This window comes from Dromiciops gliroides, chromosome 5, assembly GCF_019393635.1.
Source record: "Dromiciops gliroides isolate mDroGli1 chromosome 5, mDroGli1.pri, whole genome shotgun sequence".
NCBI classification, from domain to species: domain Eukaryota; kingdom Metazoa; phylum Chordata; class Mammalia; order Microbiotheria; family Microbiotheriidae; genus Dromiciops; species Dromiciops gliroides.
Window position 1 is genome coordinate 242465515 of NC_057865.1, and position 21769 is coordinate 242487283.

The 21769-nt window shown below is 36.3% G+C and overlaps 1 protein-coding gene across 1 annotated transcript in view; it reads left to right on the plus strand.

The window, feature by feature from the left end:
• CNOT2 (CCR4-NOT transcription complex subunit 2) overlaps positions 1-21769 on the plus strand; it is a 179932-nt gene that overhangs the window by 144125 nt on the left and 14038 nt on the right. Inside the window, 9 exon segments of the mRNA XM_043966896.1 lie at positions 1566-1713; positions 2590-2772; positions 8992-9071; positions 11342-11467; positions 13789-13913; positions 16218-16338; positions 16434-16590; positions 17891-17952; positions 18052-18101. Coding sequence (XP_043822831.1) covers positions 1566-1713; positions 2590-2772; positions 8992-9071; positions 11342-11467; positions 13789-13913; positions 16218-16338; positions 16434-16590; positions 17891-17952; positions 18052-18101 — 1052 coding nt within the window.

The window sequence follows — 21769 nt, forward strand, 5'->3', positions numbered from 1 at the left end:
AATGTGGTATACTTAATTTATTAATTCCTCACTTAAGGCCATGTTGACTCTTAATTAACATATAATTCTTGCCATTTTTTAACAGCATAAAAAAAAAAAACTACTGGTTCTCAAATCAGTGAAATGTTTTTTAGAGTAAAAAATGGTGATTATTAAAGTTAAGGTGAGAGACTTGGGGGTTATCTGCCTGTTTTCTGTATTCATGCTATTTCCCTTCACACTTTGCACAAATTTCCTGAGCCATTTAGAGCATACCCGAACATGTATGAAATCACAAATGAATTCACAGATCTTTTAAGCGCTGAAGTATTAATAAATTTAGAGTTTGCAAATGGGCATTTTTGATGTTCATAATGCAAATTTGTCTGTGAACTCAGAGACAACAAACATGGGTATAATTAACATAGTATGACTTCTGGGGTATAGTAGAAAGAGTAACTGTTTGATCGTAGGAGACCTAGGTTTGAATTCTGCCTCTAACATGCTGAGCAGCTCACTTTAGTTTGCTGGGTTCGCCATTTATACAATTAGAGCATCTTTAAAGTCCCTTCCAGCTCTAAATTCTTGTGACCTGCTTTGTCTGCCCATCCATAGCAGATGAGAAGTTACAAATTACAAGTTTCATGCCTGCTATTAAGAGCAGGCATGAAAGTAGCAGACCTTCAATTTCCTCATCTGAACAATGAAGTGTCTGAATTCTATTAGATACAAGGTCCCTTCTAGCTCTACAGTTCAAAGTTGGAAAGCCTAATTTTATGGAGGAGAAAAGCATGGTGGTATCTCTGAGCTACAAAAAAAAAGATTAAATTTGTTCTATATCTCCTGTTTATGAAGGCATGGGATTTTATCATGTGTTTTAGAACAATTGCCATCAAAGGCTGCTCAGCTTACTATGTTTTAGTTCTTTAATGGTAGTTTTCTGGGAAATTCACTAATTTAAAGCACCCCATTCCCTGATACTACATTGACTACATTGATGATCATGGGTCTGAAATGAAAGGAAATCCTTTATGAAAAAATTGGTAGACAAGTCCCAATGGTATATTTGTAAGACTTTTTTGGTTAACCTTTGCTAACATAATTTTTTATTTGTGAATGTATTCTCTAAATCTTAGCATCTCACACACCAATAAAAGTAATTAAAATTAAAATAATATAAAGTAAACAGAATTAAGCTTCTTTACCCAGTAATTGATGCTTTAACTTCGCAAATAAAGCACTTACTAGATAGAAACAGATTCCAAAGTGTTAACATTGTAGATTGACCTTAATAAAAGAAGTCAAAGTATTGGTCTAGGTACTTTAATAAAACACATAATTCTGTTGTTAAACCTTAAACTTCTGTTAAACACAGAAGTTTCTTAATTGAAATTTAAAAATGAATAACTAACCCCGTTTAAAATTTTAGAAATTAGAGAATATCTTGATGTAGAAAATTTCTTTTAAGATGCCATTCATGAGAAGTTAAACTTATGTCATTAGAAAGTTGTAATTTTGCAGTTTTTTAATGTTTATATTTGTATCTTTCAAACTTGGTTATGTTTCACTCCTATAATTTTTAATAGGTGCACTAGGCCTTCCAATGAGGGGAATGAGCAACAATACCCCTCAGTTAAATCGCAGTTTATCACAAGGCACTCAGTTACCAAGCCACGTCACGCCAACAACAGGGGTACCAACAATGTCACTTCACACGCCTCCATCTCCGAGCAGGTATTTATTCATGATCTCAAATATTTCTTTAAATCTGTATCTGTAACTATACATGTAGTGGCATCACTAGATCTTTGTTTATTATCTTATTTTACAAGAGAGGTAATCTATTAATATAACTACAGACCTGAAAACATGTAATGTAAATAACTTTGTTTTTGTTTTAAAGAAAGAAGGAAACACTTTTCCCCCTGCTGGTTCAGTGCTTTTCATTGAAGCAGGGAATTGATGCACTGTTCTTATACCTTCATTTATTTTAAATATTTGTATTGTTGTAAGGTGAAACACTTGCAAAATATATCTTCCCTTATAGACTCATGCTAAAAATAAATGAATAGTGTGCATTACGTAGTATTAAGAAATTAGAATGAACATACTCTTTTTCAAAGGAATTTGATGCTAGAAGATTTATTGCTTCACTTTGTTTTGACATATTAGTCCTTCTAACATATATCTTCCCCTTGCTTCCATTTCCTCAATGAGCACCTTCCCCCCAAAAAAGTTAAACAAGGTAGGAATGATTGGGTCTAAGAGTACATGTCACTTTCCATTTTTGTAGTCTGCCATTTGTTAACAGGAAGTAAGAATGTGTGCTTTGACTTTAGAAGAATCATGTTTTCAGATTTCATATAGTATTCTTTCCCATTATTTATGATTAATGGGATTTTGTATTTCTTCTTCCACTAATTTCTAATGTAATTTGCCTGTACTGAAGTACAGATGAAGTACCTAGAGAAAGAATATGAAAAACTTAGTAAACATGAATGATATTGTTTAAAAAAATACATTGGGGATCTAGATTATGACAGATTTTTGTTTAGAAATTTAATGAGGGATTCTCAAAACCCTATCCTTTATAAATGATTTCTTTTTCAGGGGTATATTACCTATGAATCCTAGGAATATGATGAACCACTCCCAGGTTGGTCAGGGCATTGGAATTGCCAGCAGGACAAATAGCATGAGCAGTTCAGGGTTAGGTAGCCCTAACAGAAGCTCGCCAAGCATAATATGTATGCCAAAGCAGCAACCCTCTAGACAACCTTTTACTGTGAACAGGTAAGGTAAATTAAATCATATTACATGTGTATGAATTGTGTCTGTTTACTTTTTGGCTTATTGCCAGCGTTGCTAATCACGCCCACCACTCTGCTCATACCCCCAACTCTTTTTCTGTGATCTCATAATGGTAAATCATCTCGTATTTGTGATCAAAGATGCCATTTTTGTTAAATCTCAGTTCCGCCCAAAGTCCCTGGCCTTGAGGGTGGTTGTTTTTTTTTTTTTTAAAGGGGCATAGGGGATGGGGGATATTGCTTAATCATGTTCAAATGTGCACTTTTATAGCTAGTCAATAAACATTAGTAAATGAGTACTCTGCGCCAGGTACTGTGGTAAATGCTAGAAATAAAAACAAAATAAATTTGAAAAAGTTTCTTCCCTCAAGGAGTTTACATTCTAATGGGGGGAAGCAACGTGTGTGTGTGTGTGTGTGTGTGTGTGTGTGTGTGTATGTGTGTCTGTCTGTCTCTCTCTCTCTCTCTCTCTCTCACACACACACACACACACACACACACACACACACACACACACAATGTACAAGATAAACAGATAATAAAGGGAAAGTAGCCTTAAAGAAGATGATCCTAGCAGGTAGGGGGACCAGGAAAGGCCTCCTAAAGAGGTAGTGCTGGAATGGAGTCTTAACAGCAGGTATCCTAAGAGTCAGATGTTGTGACAAAGAACATTTCAGGCATGAGGAACAGCCATTGCAAAGACATGGAGATAGGAGATGAAGTGTCTCTATGGGCGTTAGCTAGTGGGATGATCTATCTGGATAGAGTATATGGAAAGGAGTAGAATGTAAGATTATTGGAAAGGTAGGAAGAGGCTAAATTGAAAAAGGCTGTAAATCACAAACAAAAGGACCATATAATTGGAAATAATGAGGAGCCAATAGAGTTTATTGGACAGGGAGTGGTATGGTCAGATTGATTAATGGAGGATGAATTGGGGAAGAAATACCAATTAGAAAGCTATTGCAAAAGTAAGTCAAGAGAATCCGCAGTAATTGATAACTGTCAGTAGAGAGCATCCATTTATGAGAGATGTACTAAAGAAACAAATCGTGAAATTTTACAATTGATTGGATATGTGTGGTGAACAAGAGAGAGGAGGGTGTTCACTAAGGTTTTGAACTTGGGTAACTGAGATTTATGGTCTTCTGGACAATAATAGAGAATTTCCAAAGATGAGAGAGTTTGAGGGAAAAGATAAGTTCCATCTTGCACATGTTTAGTTTGAGATGCCTATAGGAAATCTAAGTTTAAAATATCCAGCAGACAGTTGCTAAAGGAGGACTAATGCTCAGGACAGAGACAACGTCTGCACATATATATCTGGCAGTCATCTGCCAAAACATTATAATGGAACTGCTGAGAGTTAATGAAATCACCAAATAAGAGAATATAGAAAAAAAGAAGGGCCAAGACAAGAGCTTTGAGGGATACTCAAAGTTAATGACCATGACAGGGATAGAGATCCTACTTGTCAGTCAGACAAGTAAGAGGGTGCAGACAGAACAGAGCCACAAAAACCCAAACAGAAGAGAGTACACAAAAGGGGGCCAGTGTGCTGCGGAGAAAAGTCCATTAGATTTGTCATTTGAGAGATTATTGGTAACTAGAGAGCCATTTCAGTTGAGTGATGAGGTAGGAAGCCACATTGCAGAGGGTTTTTAGAAGAAAGTGAAAGCCTTTAGTGTGGATGGCTTTCTCAAGAAGTTTAGCTGAGATGGGGAGGAAAGATGTAGGCCAGTAGTTGGCAGGGTTCTCAGACTCTAGTGAAGGGTTTTTTGTTTCGATTTGTTTTTTAAGGATGGTGAGACGTTGGGCATGTTTGTAGGCAGCAGATTAGGGGCTGAGGGACTGGGAGAGATTGAAGATTTTAGAGATAATGGGGGTGCTGATAGAAGCAGTTTAATCTATTGGAGTAGATGGAAAGGAATGGAATATTGATTGCACCTGTAGAGGAGTTGGCCTTAGCAAGCAAAGGAGATTGGAGTAAAAGGGAAGTTGGTGGGACATGATGTCAGAGAATATGAGATGAGGAGGGGAAAGTGAGTTCTTGGCATGTGGCCTCAGTTTTTCTGTGAAATATGAAGCAAGGGTCCTCCATAGATCAAGTGAGAGTACTAAGAAGAAGAAAAAGGATTTGGGACAGCAACTATCATGAGTGGAGGGGGAACTCAATTAAGAAAGGTCAGAGGTTCTTGGCCGAAATCAGCTGGAATAAATTTATAGCATACCAAGTCAGCATGGTTATGTGATTTCCTCCAGGTCCATGCACCATCACCTGAATAGAAGGGAAAGAGGCAGAGATAGTGGGAGTAATCTACGATTGAGATTTAACAGGTGTGAACTGTGATAGCACCAGGAGCCAAGGAATTCAATCGAAGAGAGTTAAGCTGGACTGATCTATTCAAGTGTCGTGATTGAGAAAGAAGAGAGAGTAGCCAGAGCAATTATTACCTACTTGTATAATATTCAGGAGTGGAAGCGACCATTTCAATATCTTAACAGTTTTTAGCAAATGGGTTTAAGTCTTCTATCTTCCTTTTGAATTTGACCTATAACTTATTCACTCCCAGTGAGGGGAACCCTCTACTTGATGCAGATTGGCAGGTGCTCTGAATCTTAGCTTCTTAAAAAGCTTCCTCAAGCATTAAGTTGAACTCAAGCTATCCTGACTTCAAAGTTCACTCCTGATTCACTGTGCTATAATTGTTTCTTTTAAGAGTTCCCCATAGCATTTTCATAATCTTTTAAAATAAATTAATATTGAATGGTAAAACCTTATGACCCAAAGAAAGCTTCAGCTTGTAGCTATAATAAGTACCATGGAAGAGTGGAGAGAGAGTTGACTTTAGAATCACGCAGACCTAGGGTTATGCCCTGCCTCTCGCATGTGCCTCCTGGCTGTGACCCTGGACAAATCATTTAAACTCTTAGTGCCCTATTCAACTCTTCAGGACTCTCCTTTGCACAGCAAGTACCACTCTCTATTGGTTGAGGAGTTCATAAACTCCACCATGAGTCCAATATACCAATGAACTCACAGGTATTGTTCAAAAAAAAAAATTGGTATGCTTACCATCCTATATCATCATATATTAGAATCATGGCTCTTGCAGGGTTTCATCAGGTAAATTGTGCGGGTAAGTTTTTCCTTTAATAAAACCTGTGTTATCACATGTCTTGTTTCTATTTAACATAGTCTGTCACTTAAGAGAATTGGTGATTTTCAAACCAACCCTCAAGCCCATTTAAGTGACAAGCTTTAAGAATGCTAGAATCAGAACCTTGAATCAGAAGCTTTGTCAAATTAGACAAGTCACTTCACTTCTTCAGGGGTTTTCTTCATCAGTAAAATGGGTTATGCCATATCTATCTCAAGATGATATAATGTAAAAGTAGCTTTATACATTACAAAATGTCTCTAATGTTTGCAAGTATGAGGTATATGTGTTCATTTCATTGTCCCTGTTAAGATTTGCCTTTCTGCTTTTGGGAACTATCAACTTCATGCAGATGAAAATTTTCTTTGTTTAATGGCCAGGTTTGTGTCAGACAAACAAAATTTTGTTTTGGAGGGAGAAAATGTGTAATTATAGTGGTGCTCTCATTTTCATAATCTCCAAGAGGAGCAATAGAACTATTTACCCAGGTTTAAATGGTTTTCCAGTTTGGGTGTTTTAGTTGTATCCAGTCTATGAGAATTTCTTAAAACAGCACTACTTTATTATGAAGTATCGATTGATTGATTAATGTTTGGTTTGGTTTTTTTTAATTGGTATAAGGATTTCAGAAGACCTTGATGTTATCATATTTTATTCCACTTTCTCTTTTGTGTTTGTACCCAATAAATACTTCAAATATTTCTAGGTAGTTAGCAAAGTTCCTATTTATTTTCATTCCACAAGCTCCTGTTATTTATACTTTTAGTCTCACATTCAACCCTTTTGTAATTTAATGCTATCTAGTATCTTATAGGTTGTCATCTCTCTGCTATCTTTTTATCTATAATATTTCATCTGCACTCATGCCCCTTTATACTGTGCTTTTGTATTCATATTCTAATTTGTAATCATCCGGTTATATTTTTTTCATGTTGAGGAAGCTAGATGGCACAGTAGTCAGAGTGCTAGATGTGGGGTCAGCAAGGCCTGAGTTTAAATCCTGCCAGAGACATTCCTTAGTTCTATGTCTTGGTTTCCTCATTAGTAAAATCTAAGACAGTAGTAACAGCACCTCCCTCCCAGGGTTATGCAGAACAAATGAGAAACAGATGTAAAGTGTTTTGCAAATCTAGAAGTGCTACATCATCACTTGCTATTATCAGGACCTGACTGGTAAATGTTTAATTAATGGCCCACTCTGGGGAAAAACGTATGTGTGACACATTTTAAGTTTAATTTCCATTATTAACATTTTCTCCATCACATAAGTATAGACAAAAAATAGATTAAGCCCTGATTTATATGTTTGCTTACTTCTGACATAGACATGCTCACAGTGAAAATTTAACAAGAGGCTCCAGAGCCAGTTTGAGCTATCTCCAGCAGCACATCCATGTTATTTTTATTTATTATTTGCCATTAAAAATATATTTGGATGTTTTGGTCTTTTGGATAAACAATTTTTAAATGTTTTTCAAATACAAGGCTCTAACATGCCACTTTACATATCTCCTGTTGACACAAGGAATATATTAATAAATCTTCTCATGTATGAGTTGTGTTTGAGCTTAGCAATTTGAACTATAGCTGTCAAAATCTGCCACTGGCTTGTTTCCTTCTAGTGTGTAATAGACTAGCTACCTATTTTATAAACATTTTTACTTCTCTTAAACTTTACAAGTATAGATTAAAAGAAAGCTTGTCATCATTCTACATTATAATCAACTTATATAATTTTTCTAGTGCTGGCTAGAAAACCAGTGCATCATTGGATCACAGTGAACATAAGTAGTCTTAAGCAACACATTGTCAAAATGGGATTTGCATTACATTTTTTTTTTTAAGTGAGGCAATTGGGGTTAAGTGACTTGCCCAGGATCACACAGCCAGTAAGTGTTAAGTGTCTGAGGCCGGATTTGAACTCAGGTACTCCTGAATCCAGGGCCGGTGCTCTATCCACTGCGCTACCTAGCTGCCCCTGCATTACTTGTTAAAAATTACAGTTCTTAGTTTTGATGCTTTATCATGAGGGTATCCTATGCTCTTGAAGTCATTAGTATTGGAGTGTAAGCTCTACCAAGTCCTACTAAGCTGGAAAGGCTTTGAACACGGACCCAATGATGGACTGTAGGCCTCTTAAATGGAGACTACCATAATTAAGCTTAGCGAGCACAGCTCATCATCACCCCCTCTTCCTCCCACAAGCAGAGAGTTTTCAGCTTAGGGGTCCATAAATTATTTAAGACTGTCTATATAGGTTTCAGAGGACTTGTGACCAGAGTAGGTAGAGATAGCATCTGTACTGGTAAAACCCCAGATTTTTTAAGTATTGAAGACACATCTATGACCTAATTTTCCTAAGATTCAGTTTTATAGTAATTTCTAAGATCATATCTTTGAGCCTTGACAAGTGTGCTTTAAAAGAATGTGATTCAACACATACATTTTGAATATTAACTGTGAGTGTGCATAGGTGGGAGGTAATAAAATAATTGAAGAGTTGGCTTATTTTCTCATGTAATTTACAATTTGGCCTGGGAGACCAGTGTTATTATGAATGAAGTAATATATTGTTAAATACCTTTTACCCGTTAACTCATTGGTGATAACATTCTGTATAGCACAGCAAAATTCAGCCATAGAAAACCTGTATAAATCAACTAAATCTTAGAGTAAAACTGTTGAGTTCTGTGTGTTTAGTTTATTCTCTCAGGATAGTAATTGGCCTCTGTCTGCTAAGTGGTACTTTGGTTATAACTTTTATTTTCCTAGGTAGGTATAAATTATTTTCATTCTCATTTATTTTATTCATCAAAATCTTTAAGAAAAAAACAAACCTGGTTCTTCATCCCAATTGGTTATAACAGATTAGACAAGTGAAAGCAGAATAAAAAAGGAATTTAATAAAATGAGATTAGCATCAGTTTCTTAAAGTGATATCATCTGAAACAAGGAAATCAAGACTATGCTCTTGTTTTTTTTTTCTCAGCTGAAAGTTAGTGTTCTTACATTATATCTAAAACTATTTTCTGTGTACCCAGTATGTCTGGATTTGGAATGAACAGGAATCAGGCATTTGGAATGAATAACTCTCTATCAAGTAACATTTTTAATGGAACAGGTAAGCTGCTTTCATAAACAGTATCCTAGAAGAAAAAATATCCTTCATTATTGAAGCATAGTCATTTGGGGTGTTCACCTTGATACACAATATTTTTGATGTTATGAATGGACTTAACAATGTTTTGTGTTACCAATTATTTAGTGGCAGTAGAGAGATGCTATTTAACTATATAGTGTATGTGCCATGTTTGCTATCTGCTTACAAACATTGAACAACATTTTACAATACATAAATTACAGTAGTATTTGGGCAGCTTTTAGCTATCTATATTATCAGCACATTTAAGATCTCTTCAGTATCAGAAGCCTGTAAGGGGCTAAAATTCTAGCTAGTCTGTCTAAAATATCTAATGAGTGGTCACCAATAAATTGTAAGCTTTAAGCAATAGTTTAGACTTTTAAGCATTTATTAAAGAGAATAAGAATTTGGTGAAGAGAGAGAAAAAGGCCTAGATTCATCTGTCTCGGGGAGCTACAGTTCTCCTGCTCCGCTCTCCATGAGAGGCCTGGTGAAAGAGAGCAAGAGCACCAGCCTCATCCCCCTCTTCATCCCAGAAGCAAATGTCACTTCCTGACACCAAAGAAAAGCCACATGGCTTGCCCTCAGGCGCCTTCTCCTCATTTCCTACAGTAAGTCTCCAGCAGGTGGCATCATTCCAATCTATTAAAAGCCATTACCCTTCAGAAGCTGTTCTCCCCACCATGACTATGGAAAATAGTTTTTTAAAAGCCATAGGAAGTTTATAAAACATGAACACTTTATTGTGTATATAATTTTTGAAATTTGTTTTCATGAGCCACAGTCTTTGAAAGAGAAATAAAATTGGATTACCTTGAAAATTGTTTATGTCCCATTTTAACCTAATCATTTACTGTGAAATAGAGTGTTTAGTAGCAGGATACAATGATTCCAGTTTACCTTTAATGGAAGATAAAGGTACGAACCTCAGACTTGAGTTGACCCCTAACTGGGAGCCTAGGAATCCAAAAAGAAAAGGAAGGAGAAAAATCAAGTTGAGGTTGAAATAAATTGAAATAGGAAAAAAGTAAGAAAAGGGTGGGTGAAGTAGACTTAGAAGCAGAGACAAGATAGTTTCAGCCTGAGCAGGAAGAAAGAGTTAAGTTTTTATAGAATTTTAAAACTTTAAAAAAAATTTTATACAAGAATATTCTTTTTAATGAAAAAATAGTAAAATTCTTTGAAAAGTAAAAATATTGAACTATGAGGTTTTTGATAGTTTATAATATACTAGACTTCCATGACATAATATACTGTGCTGTAAAATTTTGGAATAACTTTTAAACATTCATTTGAACTGAGTCTGATGGTACATTTTATGCTAAGAAAAAGATGTATAACTAAAATGATAGTGGTGGGGCTTTTTTGTCAACTGCTAACTAATAAAAAGAGATTTGGCTTACTGTGATTTTTTTTTAACCTCCATTACTTGTTTGTTTTTTAATTTTTTTCAATTACGTATAAAGATATTTTTTGAGTTCCAAATTTTTCTTCCAACCTCCCCCCCCAAAGCCAATGAGCAGTCTGATATAGGTTATATATTACAGTCATGTTAACATATTTCCACATTAGTTATGTTGTAAGAGAAGAATCACAACAAATCAGCTGATTAAGAATTTTTATCTACAGTAAAGTATCAATTAAAATATTGATTTTAAGTCTAAGTAGAAAATAATTCACTTTTTACCTTGATCTGTTTTTCAAACATTGTCCATTTTGAATAGTGTAAATAATAACTTCAAACCCTGGTTCTAAAGTTTTATTAATTTGAGAGGTATATTGTTTTTATCCTTGAATGTATTTTATCAACATATACAACTCTCCTTTAGAAAAATTGGTAAAATATATTTTAAGCAGTTATTCATAGTTGTACTTAAATTTTCCACAATTCTGGCATTACATTTCAGGATATTGTCCAAATACCCTTTATTAAATGTTTAGTACTTTAGAATTTTAGGAATTTGTCATAGTTCAAAAAATTTCGCCTTAGCCAACTGTTATTAATTTTGAAGTGGTATTTCAGTAACACCTAAAGATGTGAAAATTAAACCTCAAATATTTTTAAGTGCAACATGATTTCTCTATCCAGCATTGCACTTAGGTAGGCAATGATGAAGGCCAGTCCAATCTTTCAAATAATATCCACACAAAATGATACTGCTATTTGGGGTTTTATTATTTAGTTACTTAAAATCATGAGATTTTATACCAGTACAAAGATTTATAACATACATTTTGTTATTGTTTAGATGGAAGTGAAAATGTGACAGGATTGGACCTTTCAGATTTCCCAGCGCTAGCAGATCGAAACAGAAGGGAAGGGAGCGGTAATCCAACTCCATTAATAAACCCCTTAGCTGGAAGAGCTCCTTATGGTAAGCCAGGGAGGGGTGGGGGAGGACCATGAAATTGGCAAATTAAAAGAAATTTCAGTGAGTGTATTTCAGTTGATTAGAATAATCAATGTAGAAAATGGATATATTCAAAATACTTTTTAAAGACACCTTATTGATTACATTTGCTTCAAAATTTTGATATCTGGGGTGGGGAAAAATCCATAAATATAAAGATATGGTGAGTGAGGCATAGATACCCAGCAGGAATTCCCTAAAGAGCAATACAGAGTTTTCTTTAGTCTTCACTTACCCTCAATCACTTCTGATTCTCTCTTCTCTTTGCTCTGTCCTGCACACACAGTTGAAGTATTTTCCCAGAGAAGATACTCAATATTAATCAGTCAATAAGCATTTATTAAGTGCCTGCTAATGGTCAGGCACTGTGCTAAGTTCCAGGGATTCCTACTTGAAAGGTGCTTGTGATGAGGGAAGTAAGAAGTGTCTGTACATACGTATAATCTACAGTAAATTAAACAAACACAAGGCAGTTTGGGAGGGAAGCACTTCTAGTTGAGGAAAACTAGGAAAGACTGTAGAAAAGGCAGTGCTTGAGTTTTTTCTTAAAGGGGACTCTGGTGAAGAATAAAAGAGTGCATTCCAGGCAAGAGGAAAAGAAAGAAGGGAGAAAGGAGATGCACTGTCATGTGCGAGCTTTGGCTGCATCAAGTAAATCATTAATTGACTGTCCGAAAATCATTTTCCTAGTGCAGGAAGCTGTTTTGTAGTCTGCCTAGATTAGAAACATAGAGTCTCAGTTGGAATACACCTTAGAAATCATCTCATACAATCAATCTAATCATCTCCTCTTTCCCCAGACAAGAAAAGGGAGATCCAGAAGAGGTTAAATGACTTGCCAAAGGGCATACAACTAGCAGTGCGCTACACATGCATTTAATAAATATTTGGGGGATTGAATTGGTGGTAGCTACTGCTGTAACCGAGGTATAGTTCAGGTCTTCTCTAACTCCCTGCTCCTATCTCAGTGAAAACCTAAAGTGCAGAGAAAAAATTATGGAATGACAATCCTGAAGAGTTCAAACTGAAACTAGCGGGGCAGCTAGGTGGCACAGTGGATAGAGCACCAGCCCTGGAGTCAGGAGGACCTGAGTTCAAATCTGTCCTCAGATACTTAACACTTACTAGCTGTGTGACCCTGGGCAAGTCACTTAACCCCAATTGCCTCACCAAAAATCAAAACAAAAAAAACCCCTGAAACTAGCTCAGGAATGTAATATAGAGTGACTCTACATAAAACTTATAGGCATGTGTATGTGTGCTGTGAGTTCTTTTATTCACTTGAAAAATTTACACCCTTGGAAAATTTCTGATGTAGATCTTGAGCAGAGATTCATTAAAAGGATAGGCTCCTTTCCCATAGCAAAATCCTTTAAGATTTCAAACCTAGAAGGATTTCTAGGGCTTCCAGATCATGAAACAAATAAATATCTTTTTCACAAAAGGAAGTATATAAAACAGTATTCCATAAGTAAGGAAAATTGATCTACCCAGGAAGTTGAGTACCTAAATATCTAAATTTTAATTCAGACTCTAATGTCTTTAACCTTTCCTCATAGGTCCAATTTTTCATCCCTTTAATCATTTCCGTTGTTCTCCTTGGACCATCTCCAGTTTCTCCATATCGTACTTGAATTGTGGAGCCCCAAACTGGACACTGTACACTATTAAGGGCCTGACCAATGCCAAGTATAGTGGGAGGATTACTTCCCAGTTCTTGCATGTTATACATCTAGAACATGGAGTCCAAAGGAAATCTGAAATAATGTGGAGTTGTTATATAATTGATTGCAATTTTCCCACCCTGTAAGTCATTTTCAAGTAGAATACTGGCATGTTCTTTTTTAAATTACTTTATGCATTTGTGTTTGAAAGCTAACTAGTGTGTATATTATTTAGTTAACATTTTAAAGAAAGCAAGCTTTTTAAATTAAAAAAAATTACTGCTACTATTGCTGATACCAGATAATATTAAGGACCTGTAATATGGCCCTGAGCTAGTGCTACAATGCTACCACTGACCTCCCTTGTATTATTTTATTTGAGAAAGCTATTGAGATAGGCAACATTAAAATAAAACATTTTTGTAGCAGGATTCTAAATATTAAATTTATAAAGAAATACATATTCATACCTTGTTTTTAAAAGCACAGATATTTTAAATGTACCTACCTATATAATCCATTTCATTAGCATAAGGAATGTTAAATTTTAATAATTTATAGCAAATTGTTGGTCGTAAGGATTTGTTTTAACATCTGTAATTCTCTGTTTTCAATACCTAGTTGGAATGGTAACAAAACCAGCAAGTGAGCAATCCCAAGACTTTTCAATACACAACGAAGATTTTCCAGCATTGCCAGGCTCCAGTTATAAAGATCCAACAACGAGTAATGAGGACAGTAAATCTGTAAGTAACCGTAAATCATTATTTATAATGTTTTTGTAAGTGATTATTTTTTAACTATATTTAGTATTTTGAAGTCAACATATATTATTTTATATATATATATATTATTAAAAATTACTTCTCTTAAGCAAACTCTTAATAGGCAAATTTTTCCTAATGTAGAAAACATTTGTGGAAATTTATTTTGATTTGGGGACCCACCCTACCTTTGGGCTGAGATTGGAAAGCCTTAGGCCCTCCGGGTCTCTTCTGTGTGGGAGGGGCTGATGCCCCTCCTCCTCAGCTTCAGCTGAGTCAAAAAGCCCCGTGGGCTGTACTAGAAGCCAGGTCAGACAGCTGTGGGGAAAAAGCCCCCAGCTCCCTCTGACCTGAGCGGAGGTATCTGAGAGATGCTGGGCTCTGGCGTGGCCTCTGCTGGGGCACATGAGGCTTGAGAGCACACCACCACCCCCCCCAGCTGCAGCCCTGGCTGGTGGATTAGCTTGGTCTGTGGGGGTGCAAAAAGCCCCGAGATTTGAGTGGAGATAAGAAAGGTATATATAGACCTGGGAGTTAGACAGCAAGGGGGGTTCGGTTGGACAAGGACGGACTAGATAGAGAGGCTGACAGGAGAACTGGAGGCCTGCTGACAAGACGAGGTAGAGGAGGTCAAGCGGCAGCTGATGAGATTAGAGGGGCTACAAGGACGCAGAAGGAGCAGGGAAAAGAGAGGCCGAAGGGCAGACTGACAGAGCAGACAGACAGAAGGTCGGTAAGAGAGAAACAGCCTTGGCAGTAAGGAGAGGAAAGTTAGAAGCAGGGGGATTTTACAAAGTGAAAGGGGCTCAGAGTTAGAATAAAGGACCTGAATACCCTGAGTCTAGAAGTGGCTAAGGCCCTTACTGTATTCAAAAAAGTTCAAAGCAAAGCAGGTGGGAAAGAGATGCAGTGGAAAGAGACCACAGGAAAGCATTCAGGTTGTACATTTTATTTCCCTGTATTCTTAATTTTCAATAGTATCTCATAAATAAATTCTGCTTTGATTATTTAGTTAAGAGGCTTATTAATATTTTGCTTATCAATTTGAGAGTGGAGCAGTGTGGTGGAACTTGATAAACGGCCCATGCTAAGTTAATAGCAGTCAGATAGCCAGTGAGTCAACAGTCCCAGATTAGTACCCCAATCAGATTAGCCCCCCAAAATTAGACAAATCACTAAAAATATTCTCACATTTGAATGGCGACCTCGGCAAGACTTGTGACCCAGTTATAATTTTCCTAAACCTATATTTTTTCATACAGTTATAATTTTTCATAAGTCCAATTATATAAAATTTTCCAGGTTAGATATACTTATTAATAGTATTTTTTACACATTATAATTTGTCAGAAGACATTATTATTCTGTGTTTCCTATCAGTTTGAAAATTGTTGTTGATCTTCTTAGAGTTAATTTAGAATTTTATTGTAGTCTCTGTCACCTGGATCCCTTGAAGTTTGTAATATTGTATCTTCCTAAAGAGGTATATTTTTCTGGAATGAATATTCTTTTTGAAGACTCTACCCATTTCTATTCCTGTGTTGTTTCAAGCAAATAGGCTTCCTACTTCTGGTTTGCCCAGCCTGTCTATTTCATTCACGCTTTATGAAGTATCCCTTTCACTGAAAATAATATTTATTATCACATTTGAAAACATAAGGAGATTAAGAACAATTTAAGAGATCACATATTCTAAGCAATAGTAGTGATTATTTATGGAAATATGTTAGATAATTTGTTTTTTCTAATGGAAAACCTTTATAAAATTGTGTTTAAAGTTCTCCCAAACATGAAGCTATCTATGTAATTTTTCTCGCTTCTTGACTTTACAGAGAAATATGGCTTGGTACTTAAAAAAAACAACTAATTCTTTTAAATTTATTTCAATAATTTATGGGGTGCTGTGGAAACTTTTGAGTAGAGGTTTTTAACCTGGTGTCCATGGTTAGATTTCAAGGGGTTCATGAATTATCATTTTTTTAAAAGCCTATATAGTTTAGTTTGTCCATCTCAAAAGTGCTATAAAGGAGGTCTGTGAGACCTCACCAGACTGTTAAAAGGATCCATGACATAAAAGGTTAATAACTCCAGTTCTAGAAGTTTTCAAATATGGAATAGACTGCTGAACCTTATGGAAGATAAATTAACTTTCCACTAACTTAAATATAATTTATAGGTATATTTAAGATGTGGTGCCAGTCACATAATAAATATTTGTTAAATATGGGAGAGTTTTTGCAGGTAGCAAAGTTCCCATTCACTTTTGAAAATTCTTTCTTGTTTTAGAATTTGAATACATCTGGTAAGACATCTTCAAGTACAGACGGACCTAAATTCCCTGGAGACAAAAGTTCAACAACACAGAACAACAACCAGCAGAAAAAAGGGATCCAGGTGTTACCTGATGGTGGGCCCATATAAGAGACAATTTAACAAATATTTGCATGTGTTTTCTTCACTTCTTTTCCTTAAAAATAAAGTTAATGTGGTGTTCTTATCTAGGTCGGGTTACTAACATTCCTCAAGGGATGGTGACGGACCAATTTGGAATGATTGGCTTGTTGACATTTATTAGAGCAGCAGAGACAGACCCAGGAATGGTACATCTTGCATTAGGAAGTGACTTAACAACACTAGGCCTCAATCTCAACTCTCCTGAGTAAGTTTGTTTTCTCAGAAACAAAATTATTTTAAAGTAGCTGTGTTGCTTTTCATGATAGCAGATTCATTTTTGTCTCTATTCTAGTTTAAAAAAAAAAAGTAAAGCAATTTTTGTAAAGTTAAGCATTGAAATGTCAAGTCAGTGAAATTAAGATTTTTTTAATGGTAAAAATAGCCTCATACATTTTGAAGAAAGTCATTGGTGTGGCTAGAATTGTAAGCTTCCCATCAAACTAGCAATTTGTTATGTTCCTTATGGGCATTACAGTAGCTTGATAGCTATCCTTTTCAATAAGATGTATTCATCCATTTTTTAATACATGAACATTCTAGATCTTTTTTATAAACTTGTAGAAAATACGATCTTTTTTTAAGCTGAAGTGCCTCCACTAAATGGCTCCTTCTCAGATGCCCAGATAACTGCTTAATCCATCAGTTCTTTAAGTATTTTAATTTTCAGTCCTACTTGTAATCTGAAGTCTTAATTTAACGATATGGGATCTGTAATTCTACTAGATACTTACTGTTTTAAATTGACTTTTAAAAAATGACACCACTTTATATAAATTTAGCCTAAGCTACTTTTGTTCACTAAACTGTGAGATTTATGCTATTTGTATCATATTATTTCTTTTATTATAGAATTACATAAGATATTAGTTGTCCCATATTTAGTTTGGCAAAACACTTAGAGAAACATGCTAAAAGTAGAAGGGGAGCCTTGGTGCTAGAGTGAATATCAATGAATGTATCCCCAAAAAAAGTGGGAAATTACTTTGATTCTAAAAGTAGGCAAGTTATAGAGAGATTAAGTCCCATTTGGAATTGTTATAATCTTCTCCCCTCACCCACCCCAGTGAAAAAGAAAAGCAGAAAATTGCAAATCTGACTTAGACCTCCAGGTGCTACTTTGTGTTGATTACATTTCTGGAGTTAGTATTATAAAAGGGGTAATATCCCTTTGCATTGTTCAGATCTTTAATTTATTAATTTTTTTCTTCTGCTATTTCATAAGTCAACAACTGGAGAAAGCTTGTATCTTGATTTAATTTGTAAATTCATATCCTCCAAATTCCAGCAGTGGAACTTAGTGCCAAAGATATTAAAAACTTTTGATAAATAATTATTGTGTAGTATCTATCTCCCCCCTCCCCCTGCCAAATTTAATATGATGGTATTACTAAATTCTTTGTTATATGTATATGTATACATATATCTATATGTATATGTATACATATATGTATATGTTTTGGGGAAAAATTTACTGACTTCATAGTAATTTTTGTTTTCCTGTTCAGAAATCTCTATCCCAAATTTGCATCACCCTGGGCATCTTCACCTTGTCGACCTCAAGACATAGGTAGGGGAATCTATTCACATTAAAACTTGTCCCCTCAATTTTACCCCCAATATCTGTAGATAAGTAGGTAATCAGCACCCCCCCTTTTTTATTATATAGACTTCCACGTTCCATCTGAGTACTTAACGAACATTCACATTAGAGATAAGGTGAGTATGCTTTTCTTCTCCTTAATCAACATAAGCTTAATTATCTGACAAGTAAAACATTTTTACAGTTTAATGCTACATTTCAAAAATACTTAGCTCCTTGTATTTGCAAAGTTATATGTCTTTTTAGTTTCATAAAATTCTATTTAATCTCCTCTTGTTCCTCTTTTTCTTCACACATTCAAATTGTTTCTTGGTGACCCCGTATCATTTGTAGATGCTGATATTCTGCTTTCCAAAGCAGTCAGGAGCAGCATACAGGCAGCACCTCTGCCCATTTTGTACACAGATGTGGCAGTCCTTGCCCCTTTGATAAATCTCTTATGATATCATGTGATTTGGTTCTTAAAAGTGAACAGGTTTTTTTAAGTGACTTTTATGTTGTGACTTTAAATGAATGTTGTGAGAATACATGAAGGGTCTTTGTCTTCCTCAGTGTGGTAAAATCCTGGCATGGGAACTTCTTCTCCTTCCACAGATTTCAACCCAACTATTACTTAGTAAATAGATCAATTATAGGGAATTATGTGATGCATATATAGGGTAAATGACTTGTTCAAAGTCAAAAAACTAGCAAGTATCAGAGATAGGATCTGAACCCAGGACTTCCTAACTCTAAGCCCAGAATTATCTTCCTACTTTTACTACCTCTCTTAATGGATGTCATATGCTTAAAAATTCACTTGTGAAATACATTTCCCCCTATCTCATATGATCTTTTCTCCTGTCTAGTTATAAAACAAATATTAGCAGATCAAAGCCCTAATCTATTTCTACCTAAGATGAGAAATAGTATTTTAAATGTCAAAAATAGAAAAAAATTATAAAATTGAGTTAACCCTTTTAAACCAGCAAGCAGAAATATAGAGAGGAGAGGCGGCCAATAAAAAGCACTGTGTCAAGATTTTATAACAACAGAAGAATATATATAATGGGGAAAATTCTTTGAAACTAAGCAGTATGTGTGTAAGCAGGAAGAAATGTGTCAACTAGGACTTACTTTACAGACTTTTATAATTTTGGGCCAAATTGGCAAAGAAACGGATCCTAGTTTTCAAATTAATTCTTTTAACAAATAATTGGGTTACTGATCTATAGGTAATATACAAAGGTTAAATAAGACATTGACTTAATGGAGTAAACAGGCTAGGATGGGGATAGATATAAATACAGATCATTAGAATGGGGAAGTCATCAGCCATGGAGTCAGGTATGTTTTATGGTATTTGACTTGGGCTTTAAAGGATGGGGAAGAAATAAATAGGCAAAGTGGGTGAGGCAATAACTTAAGGCTTAGAAGGAATATGAGCAAATGTGGGAGAGTGATAGTATATTCAGGTTATAGACTAGTTTGATGGGGACTACAGGCTTAGAGAGTAGAAATGAAATAAGACTGGAAAGGTAAAATGGCACCAGATTGTAAGAGCCTGTGATTACTAGGCAGAAGAGTTACTTCAAAATGAATTGTGCACATTATTCCTCCACCTTTCTTCACTAATAATTATTTGTAGTAATGGTCCCAGGCTTTTATTTTTAACATCCAGCAAATTCATTCTCTTTCATCTACACTGTAATTTGCTGACATTCTCCACAGATCTAGAGCTAAAAGAGACCTCATCAGTCATTTAGTCCAACCTCTTCCTTTTCAGATGAGGAACTTAAGGGAATAAAGGGGGTGAAATACTTCCCCAGGGTCATATAGATAGAGACCTACAGTGGTAGAGTTAAGAATCAAACTCTGACTTCAAAACCCAGTACTCAACAATGCCTCTTATATGTTTGTTTTTTGTTTTTTTGTGGAGCAATGAGGGTTAAGTGACTTGCCCAGGGTCACACAGCTAGTAAGTGTCAAGTGTCTGAGACAGGATTTGAACTCAGGTCCTCCTGAATCCAGGGCCAGTGCTTTATCCACTGTGCCATCTAGCTGTCCCCTTATATGCTTTTAGAGGAACTCAACTCCTCAGGTGCCTGCTAGGAAAGGAGGGGAATATTCTAGACCCTAGCATTCTTGGAATAGCCATTTCATTGCACTCCCTCCCAGCACCCTGTGCATAAGTGCCTTGCATACATGCATATGCCTATCTCAATCTCAACCATTTGTCTCACCTGAACCTACTCCTATTCCTGTGTGCTGATGTTGTTCTCCCACCTCCAATTCCCCCTTTCTGGCTGAACCTGAACCTTGAGATAAGGAACTCATTCCACAGTGATTCACACATCCGTACCCTATCATACCCTTCCAATCCCAGTGATTTCTGAACCCTTGGCTGTCCTTGTTCAAACTTCAGTCCTACCATGACTGCTCCTTCTTTCCCATTCCCCTCAACTAAACACCCCTTTTCCTGATTCTCCCACCAGCTACCCACCCCTTCTGCTATGTTCTGTGCAACTTTTCCTCCTTAGAAAGCAAGCCTACTTTCATTTAAATCTTTTCTTTTCTCCTATCTTCTTGTGTTCACTAAGATCTGGCTCCCTCCTAATGACTCAGCTGTCATGTTTATCTTTCCAGCACTGGTTGCACTTTGACTCGTATCCCCTGTTTTGCTGGGCAAGTAGGAGAGTGGGAATACTCCATTACCACTTCCAGGTTCTCTCTCTATTACCATCACTCAGTAACCTCTCCTACTTTAACGTTCACTCAGTCTGTATTTACCGCTCGGTCAAAATTCTGGTAACAATTATCTACTGACCTTCAGCACACTTTTCTTTCCTCCGTGAGTTCATTGCCTGACTCACTATCTTAACTTTTCCTCTCCTAACTCTTGTTCTTATAGAAGGGGACTTCAGTATCCCTAACCTCTTACTTCAACTTATTTCCCATAACTTACTTTTCTACCCCACCTCAACTATACACAGAAATCTTGTCATTATCTGCAGTTGTTCCACTTTGACGTTCATAAACTCTGCACTTGCCTTCTCTGATCACTGATGGTCTCATTCCACCTCTCCCCCTGCCTTGCAACCCCAAACCTGGATCTTCATCCTCATCATGGTCCCCAATGCCTAGGTCCCTCAGTTTTTTTCCAGGCAAACACCCCTGCACTGGCTGTATTCTCCACCCTTCTTCATCTTGACCCCTTGGTGAACAGATTCAACGGGAAACTGTCCTCCATTCTCTAGTCTCTTCATTCCCTTGTCCTATGGCTGATCTTGCCTTGTCCAGCCTCAGCCTTGGATTATTCCCACCCCTTTTCCTCCTATTTATGTGCTACTGAACAAAGCTGGAGAGAAATCACAAAACCATGCTTACTGGATGTTGTACCACAAATTTGTGTTGCTTATTTTCAACTGAACCCTCACTATAGCAAGGTAATCCTTTTGCACTTCCCTAATTAATCCCCTCTCCCTTCTCATGACCCTCCCATCTGACACCCTTGCTTCATATTTCACTGAAAAAAAACGAGAACATTTGCTAAGAGCTCTCTGATCCCCTCCTCCTTGTTCTTGTCATCTCCAATTACTCAGCTGCCTTCAACCACCATCTCAACTTCACCTTTAATTACTCAGCTGCCTTCGACCACCATCTCAACTTCACCTTTGTCTCAAGTGAAGAGGTAGCCCTTGTTGACAAGGCAAACCCTTTACATGCGTCCCATTCCATCCTGTCTTTTCTAGCAGATTATTCCCTTGATCTTCCCAACTGCCTACAAAGAAGCCCATATATCCTT